The 8,851-nt window shown below is 44.4% G+C and overlaps 1 protein-coding gene across 2 annotated transcripts in view; it reads left to right on the plus strand.

Annotated features, from left to right (window-relative positions):
* LOC144933115 (hepatocyte nuclear factor 1-beta-like) overlaps window positions 1-8,212 on the plus strand; it is a 52,593-nt gene extending 44,381 nt beyond the window's left edge. For both annotated transcript variants that reach the window (XM_078857672.1, XM_078857673.1), the window contains exons 9-10: window positions 661-754; window positions 5,550-8,212. In XM_078857672.1, the coding sequence (XP_078713798.1) occupies window positions 661-754; window positions 5,550-5,677 (222 nt within the window). In that variant the 3' untranslated portion in view covers window positions 5,678-8,212. The remainder of the gene's footprint in view (window positions 1-660; window positions 755-5,549) is intronic.
* Window positions 8,213-8,851: the final 639 nt, after the last annotated feature.

Consider the following 8,851-nt stretch of genomic DNA (forward strand, 5'->3'; position numbering starts at 1 on the left):
GGCCAAATTTCCATACGTGGCCCTCAGCTTCATTCCATATGACCCACAGCCACTTGAGTCCTACCACTTTTAAATTACCTACAAAAACAATCTTTATTTATCACTGCAAGCATCTCATCGGGTACTAGAGAGGAACGTTTATCGACCTGGCAAAAACTGCGTTTATAATTTCAGCACGCGTAGTCCCTTCCGTCACTGTGAGAGGCAGAATGGAGTGAGACGCGTGTGTGTGTGTGTGCTAATATTACTTGAAAGTATAATTTTATACCCCGGTAAGAAGAAGTTTCCCCACCCCTGTGTACCAACGTAACAAACAACGCTACCGGTGTTACTTGAGCACGGCTACGCACATCCACGTGGATGCGACTAACTCCGCACCCCCACCCTGCACCCCCCACCCTGCACCCCCCCCACCCCTGCACCCCCCGACCCTGCACCCCCCCACCCTGCACCCCCCCCACCCCCCCACCCTGCACCCCCCCACCCTGCACCCCCCCACCCTGCACCCCCCCACCCTGCACCCCCCCCACCCTGCACCCCCCTTTTATACCTCCTCTCCCTCCACCAATTCTGCCCCTACCTTCCCCGCTGCACAGGTACTTTTTTTCGCCTGACACTGACAGCCAATCAGAGCACTCAATTCTAACGTCTGTCCCGCAGAGCCCCGCCTCGATGCACCTGCACGCTCAGGAGAGCTCCATTCAGCACATCCAGGGAGCCCACAGTGTGCCCTCCAGCCCAGGCCTGCCTTCAGGTCCGCAGGATTATTTTGGCAAGAAACATTTTATTCTCTAGGTGCAGACCATTTTATTTACACATATATATATTTACGCGGTCGTGCCATTGTACCTGTAATATTTTGTTTTAAATGCTTTGTATGTGTTTACGTATATGTGGTAAGCGGTGCAAAGATGGACCTGACGATGTGAATTTGGATCGGGTAGATGTACACAATGTTGGTTAGGCCAACTGCGCTATTAACCGGGCTGCCCGGCTTGGAATCCTCGCCACGGCTGGCATCAGTGGCGAGCGATATCCGAGCCGGTCCCGAGACGCTGCCCCCCCCTCCCCCCTTCCTGCGTCGTCACCAAACCCGCGCTGACCAGTGTGGTGAAGTATGACCGACATTGCGCGGGAGAGCATCAATCCAGCAGTGCATTGACAAAGGGGCTGTCAACGACTGTGACGTTGTACGAAACTAGGCAGTCGGACAACGTATCCTGCATTGTCTATTTTGTTAGTTATACTCTGCACAACGACGCTATTGATTATTTTGTGTTGTGCATGATATAATTTTGCGTCGAAATGGGACCAAATCTAACAGAGGATCCATCTTCTTGGTTCTTTCGGTAAAGTCACGTAGAATGGAAATAATAAAATAATACAAATAAAACATAATAAAATAATTCTCACGACTTTTCGGCCACAACACAAGCAGCCGTCCTCAAGTGTAGAACAGGTCTGTCGAGAAGACAGACACACACAGACACACAGACCTGTTCTACACCTGAGGACGGCTGCTTGCGTTGTGGCCGGAACGTCGTGAGAATTATTTTATTATGTTTTATTTTTATAATTGTATTATTTCCCTTCTACGTGACTTTACCGAAAGAGCCAAGAAGATGAATCCCTGCAGTCACGAAAGCTTTAAATCGAAATCTAACAGAGGATCGTTGCCTTGAAACATCTGGCAGTTCACCAGCATTTATTCAGGCGAGCCTGACTTCGCTCATGAGACAATCTATGCCAAAACCGTTTCAGCGTTTTCTTGTATTGAATCGGTGCCGCTGAAATTTTGCACTCCCAAGACGGCCGTTGGGCCGGTGTTGTCTACCTTGTCTAATTTGTTATTTTCCTTTTCGACAACGACGCTAATTATTATTTTGCATTACATATGCTGTGCTGTAAAGCATCATGTTGCTTATCAAAGCCTGCTGAGATTGACCATGCAAACTGTGTGGTCGGGTAAGAGTGGTGATGATGATAATGATGAAGATACATGTACATGATGTATGTGCGCAAACACAGTACATGTATACACGGAACACATATGCAGGATGTTTACAATTATTTTGAATGTAATGTCTTACACAGCACAAGTTCCACAGTACTGTACTGTTGAGTCCTTGTCGTACTTCCCAAAGCCACATTTACTACATCATCATCATCAGCTATGATCGATCCACTGCTGGGTGAAGGCCTAAGGTTAGAAAGCAAACATTTACTCCGTGGTGTAACCTCCCCTCTGTCCCCACCCCAACTCACCCGGCAATTAAATGAATTGTCACAATTCGGGGTCGCGAATTGATTAAATAATCCATTCTTCTTTTATATATAAAATTGCGGTGAATGCATCGGTCACTAGTGGCTGCGAGGGTTACACGATCCCATTACATGCAACATAATACAAATATTCTTACATGTGCACGCACACACGATGTATCGTGAGGTTAATAATTCAATGTTAATCCGTGTGTCAGTGCGTCACCTCTAAGAGACCGTTATTTTAGTCACGTTTGATGAGCTGAAGAACATATTCTTAGGTTTTTTCGGTAAAGTCACGTAAGTAAAAAATTTAAATTAATAAAAGTAAAATTAAAATAAAATTAAAATCACGACGTTTCCGAGGCAACACAAGCTGCCGTCTTCAGGTGGAACCGTCACAGCACGATTGCTGTATTACTTGATACAACGTCGTGATTTTTATTTTATTTTTATTTTACTTTTATTAATTTGAATTTTTTACCTACGTGACTTTACCGAAAAAAACATACGAATATGAATCCTTGCAGTCACGAAAGCTTCAAATCTAGAGCTGAAGAACGTCTGTGAGAGCAAATCTCAGCAATCTCTCGAATGGAGTGGGGGTCCCGCTGTGGTTAGTGAAGGAAGTTTAACGTCACCAGTGACAGGTGGTGTGCTCCTCAACACACTGTGATGCTCACTTCTGACTTTACTCTGAACATTTTTCCCAACACCAACTTCTCTCTCTCTCTCCATCATGTAAATCCGCTGTTCTTTTATGTCGATCAACTGCTGAATGAATGCCTCCCCATGCCGAGCGGGCCGTGCGCGTTATTTGAACACACTTCACCGCGCTGGCCAGTGCGGGTTAGTGAGATTGGGGTGCGTATATCGTGGGAGCGTAGAAGAACGCTGCAACAATTAACTTTCCTGCCCTGCCTTCTCTTGCCACACCACATTGCCCCAGCCCTCTGTACACGGTGGTTACTCATCCATGCATTAGCCGGGCTCAAACCTGCTTAGCTTCTTTGATGATCTGGTGCATTCCGAGAAAATTGGTCATACGCTCTCTAGACGTTGCCGCCTATATTCTGTCACCATGACACAATTTTTGTTACAGCCCCACAATTCACAGCCAGCCCATTTTGGCACTCCTCTCTTTCTCCTTGTTTCCTCCCACTGTTCGACTTTGAATGAACTAAAACTAAACTATAAACTATTTTCATTTCACCAGGAAAGGCCCACTGACCAACACAGCTATTTTCTTGGTTCTTTCGGTAAAGTCACGTAGAAGGGAAGTAATAAAAAAATTAAAAAATTAAACATAATAAAATAATTCTCACGACGTTTCGGCCACAACGCAAGCAGCCGTCCTCAGGTGAGGACGGCTGCTTGCGTTGTGGCCGAAACGTTTTATTATGTTTTATTTTTTATTATTTTATTACTTCCCTTCTACGTGACTTTACCGAAAGAACCAAGAAGATGAATCCCTGCAGTCACGACAGCTTTAAATCGAAAACTACACAGCTATTGTTCAGAAGCGAGCAACCTGGCCACAAACAATAGCTCAACAAAGTGGCTTATTGTGTGGACATTTATAGCAGCCAAATATTCCAAATGCATGTTTCAAAATGTGGAGGGAAAACCGGACTACGGAGAGAACATGCAAACTCCAAAAAATATTTATAAAACACCCCCCGTCGCTTTTCTTAAGTTTGTATTACCTTGCTCATTTCAGTAAATATATTGACTCTTATCAATGGCATCTTCTAGTGCACTGTTTGTTGCTGGCTCATTGGCGTTTTGAGCAAAAGGCACGATTGTGACCACAGGCTTATTCCTGCCTTGAATGTCACACGTGAACGTACAATCACCATACCGCACGAAGCAGACAGTACACCCTCTCCTCGAAATGTACTCGCATCCCTTCGATTGATCTCCCTGCTCCTTCCCACCACCCCTTGATACCCAATCACGCAACCCTCCCAACTACTACACGCCACCCCCACCTTCTCTCCACTCGGCTCCCATCCCCAACTGCCCACAACTCCTCGCTCCTCCTCCCCTCCCACTGACATTCTCCCCCACAACGCAACACCCCAAATCTCTCTCTCCCCTCCCGATGCCAAGAGCGTGACCAATCCATCACACGTTCATCTCGGCGGGCGCACTTTGTGGGAAAATCCAGTGAGGCCGATAATTGGGTGGAAATGGAGGTTTTCTCAGACAGGAAACGCAGCGCTGCCCAACCGCGACACGACACGGGGGCACCGCTCGTGCTGCCCCCGTGTCCTTCCGTGGTGGTGGCATATGGCTCTTCTCGAATGCACGTCAGAGCCGCGCGTTGTCCTCGCATCCTTTGATTTTTAATTTAAACCTCGCTCTGCTTAAATTTTTTTTAGGTATCTACACGCCAAATTAAATTCGCTGGGGGTATTTTTTTTTTGTAGCTCCCAACTTATTTTCCATGACTCTTGGCCGCCATCGCCTATGCGCGCGCAGGTGTGCAAGTACGGCCAGGGGTTCTTTTTTGTGTCAATCCGCTGCTGGATGTCCGTCTGTGGGTTTTTGATCGTGCTTCATCGCGCGTGGTCAGTGTGGGTTGGTGAAGTCGGGGGAGCAAACACGTAGGCGCAGCATAGTGTGGGACAACGATGGATTTTGCTGCGCTGACTTCTGCTACTCACCGCGTAGCCCCGCAGTGGCTTGTGACACCTGTTTGATGCATGGTGGTGGTGGTGGTGGCTAAACGAAGCGCTATCAAGGCTAAACCCCCGTTTAGCTTCTGAGATTGTGCACATTCTGGGGGATTAGCTCATCGGCCTCGATGCACTGTATATACACATGTGCCAATTTTTCATGTACATGTTCCTACATACAAACTCAATGCATGCAGATACAAACAACAACATTCTTAAGCACTAATATACCCGCATGTATGAGCACTGTTTAATCACACTCACACGGGCAAAGTATGGAGGCAGCAAAAGCGAATCGAATTAAACACACGAGATATTATCACATCCTATAGTCGATTCTGCCCCCAAGCATTGACTTGTGATGTATTAACTGCTGATAACACGGTTACACACTAAAATCCGCAACAACGGACCACACAACCCATGGCACTGCATTGCGGCGTGACCCGATTACCGTTGAGTGAATACGCACTTGACGACACGTCCTTGTTGCCCAAATTGCGTGCGATGAGATGCTGCTGCGTCGTTCACGTTGTTTTGTTTCTGTTCCTTGTAGGTAGTAACTAACCCTTTCATCCCCACCCTCTCGTTCCCCTCTCACCACAGCATCCTCGGCAAGCCTGGTGATGTTTCAGACAAACCATGGCCCAGACGGGCATGGACATTTGCTCTCTCAGAATCATGCCAATATGGACAACTTCCTGAGCCAACAGATGGTCTCCACGGCCCAGTAGCTGGCACGTGTGAGATCCCAGCCTCCGCGGTGCCTTGAGGGCTTTCGTTCCCTACCAACCTGACCGCACATGACTTCCACTGATGGATGGGTCTTATATTTATCTTCAAGAGGTCTCAGCACTGGAACGCTGCGATGGAATGGAAAGGAATTCAAGATTTGTTCGAGTCGCTGCAGATACCTATGAACATGTGCCCACTAGGCATGTATGAGAAGCCGGATGGTTTGAGCGGTGCCTTTGTGTACGAGGAAAACAAAACTTCCTTGAAAATTGTGCCTTCCGTGACGTGCAGCAGAAAATAAAAACGTATCGAGTGGGTGGAAGTGCTTTTCTGCCACATTTCAAAGAGCAATGAATTAGAAGTTCGTCACATTTCCAAAATAACATCAACTATGCCACAGAGCTTGGGAGACTGATGAGTTGCCAATGTGATAAAAGAGTGTGACATTAACTGCATTTGTAAGTCCTTTACAGAGTTCGTAATCAACATTGGCAATAACTATAAACCTGTCTGAGATTTCATTGCAACAGCAAAAAACCTTGCTAAAACGGTCACTTAAACATTACGTGTATTGCATTGCCACTCAGGTAACTGTTCTGGGAGATTTCTCCTACGCAGGGATTCTGCTACATCACGTGATCTTTCAGCTAGGCCAGACTGGTGATCTGGACTCGAATCCCCTTGCCTGATCTCAGCAAAGATGGAAATGATGACAACTTGTAACATGACTTGATAAAGATCTTTTTTTTTTTACAAAAATTACATGTATACCAAAAATTCCAATTTATCAAATCAGGCCTGATAAACATTGTACAGGTATGCTGTGAAGAGAGCAATACGAAATAACACCTTTTTATATATTGGACATTGTAAATTTGAAGCTAGGATTGCCTTTACTTGATTGCTACCAAAAAAAATTGTTGGTTACCCTGTTTGTATTTTATGTACATTGCTTTTATTTTTTTTATGAACACAATATAGCGTACACTTTGTAAATGTTTTCAAATGTGTCTCAAATGTAAACATTTGGAGTTTTACGCATGTAAAATCATCCTTGAGAAATGTCTCCCAATCAATAATGTGCCTTTGTACGGTCTGCACTAAAACGTACTTCACGGTGAGTTTGAAAACTAATAACGCTTGCTGTTGGTGGATTAAAACTGTGAAATTTGAAAATCGGACGTCAAATCAGGACATGATAGTTGGTTTCGTTTCATTAATATTTGTGCACGATGGGAGCGAGGAACTTTATAAACACCTTTCTTTTACAAGTTGCGTATATCGATTGTTTCCACAGGTACAAACGTTTGGTTGTAATATAGCATAGCGTTTCATATTAATAAAAATATGTTTTGGAAAAACAAAAAATAGATATACAATACTGTAATTGTATATGGATGGGTGTAGGTCGCTATTTTGTATATTTATGAAGGAGGTAAGAAAATGTTTGAAAAAAATACCCTTATAATTACTTGATTATCGTTGTCCCTATCAATTCAGGATTGTACAATCGTGTAACATGTATGTGTAAATTGCAATCGTAATTACCTTAAGCACAAGCAGTGTTATTTTTGTAAACGAAATGTGTTCGTTTAATTTTTGTTTTTTGCTAATTTAAGATTAACAATCACGAGTAGGTTTGTAATTATCGAAGGCCTTTCTGTAAATGGACCTGTTCATTGTGAGCAGTATTACTGTAAACACTTCACGCACACACTCACACAATCACAGCACGCTATCAAGTACACGCATTTTTTAAGTATTCACTTGCCCAATTTCTGTTCGTATTTTGTACAAATATCTACACCGTAAATTGTGGAATTAAATGCACACTCGTGCCAAGCAGAATTTAAAAAAAAAATTGCAAACGCCAAAGGAACTATTCCATCTCGCGGTTAAGATCACAGACTGATGTGTGAGCAACTGCTGCATGAAGCTGTTCTGAAATAAAGCCACTGGATTTTGAAGCCGCAGTGATATACTGTATATTCGATAAACTTGCTTCCAAAGCAGCACAAGGGCAGATCCTGGCAACGCATTTCATTTCAAGTCCTTAAATTCTGCCTCATTCCAGCCTTGTGCAGCTGCCAATCCTTCTCCCCCCATTCTAAGGACGAACCTTTCTTGAATGGCTACGTGAGTCAGTTCGTGGTGTAGCATCGAGCGTGCAGACGGAGCAACTGCACCGACCCACGTGTGTCAGAGGAGCCGAGGTCCCGGGCTATGAAGAGAGGACATTGAACTGGGGGGCCGGGGGGGGGGACATTTCATTCTCTGCACCAGGTCCCATACAAACCACACTACTACACCATTGGAGCCAGATATTATATTTGTATATATATTGTCTGTGAGCTGGTAAACATGAGAACATCTGAACTGCCAGAGAGGGGTTTGTGACTTGTTGAGGTCTAGAGTTGAATTGTTTTATTGCCATGTCTTGAGAATTCCACAAAACACACATCCCATTCGTAACAGCCCCAAATCCAGCTTTTAACAATTGCATTAATATAAAAAAACATTACAAAGTAAGTTATTGCCGCTACTGTACCGCCATACTGCCAAAGGGCTTTTGCTTCATGATGATTCGTTTAATCATTAAATGAATATACCAAAACGAGATTGTGTACATGCCTTCATTGTGTGTGGGGCAACATGGTGATTGTTTTTTTTTTTAAATCAGCTTCGCAAATTAACCAAAGTTGCAAAGCCTACACAGATTGCAAAATGCGCAACAATCTACAACGTACTTTTGAGACGCTTAACTTTCTCCCGGCTTTCGTGTGACACTAAGCTTGGCTCTCCGCCTCATAGTTACGGGCCATTCATGCCCGTGAAACACTGCGCGCGTTACAAATTGCATTATTATTATAATTAATGTGAGTGGGGAATTTGCATCTGTGCCGTGAACATTTTTGTTACAGAGTGATTTATTAACAGCTACACCCCCACTAAATAATATGGACACATTATAAATAAAGCGACGTGTTTAATTGAGTCATTTATATCCGTCCCGAGATGCTGGCGTGGTGTAATGGTCAGCACCACTTGGCTTGCGATCCAGACGTGACCGGTTCGATCTCAGTTGAAACAATGGGGCAACTTTCTTTATTTAAAAAAATAAATCCCTCGTCTCACCGAAGCAGTATAAATGGGGGCTACGCAACGGTCCATCT

The sequence above is a fragment of the Lampetra fluviatilis genome, chromosome 6, assembly GCF_964198595.1.
Source record: "Lampetra fluviatilis chromosome 6, kcLamFluv1.1, whole genome shotgun sequence".
In the NCBI taxonomy this organism is placed as follows: Eukaryota; Metazoa; Chordata; class Hyperoartia; order Petromyzontiformes; family Petromyzontidae; genus Lampetra; species Lampetra fluviatilis.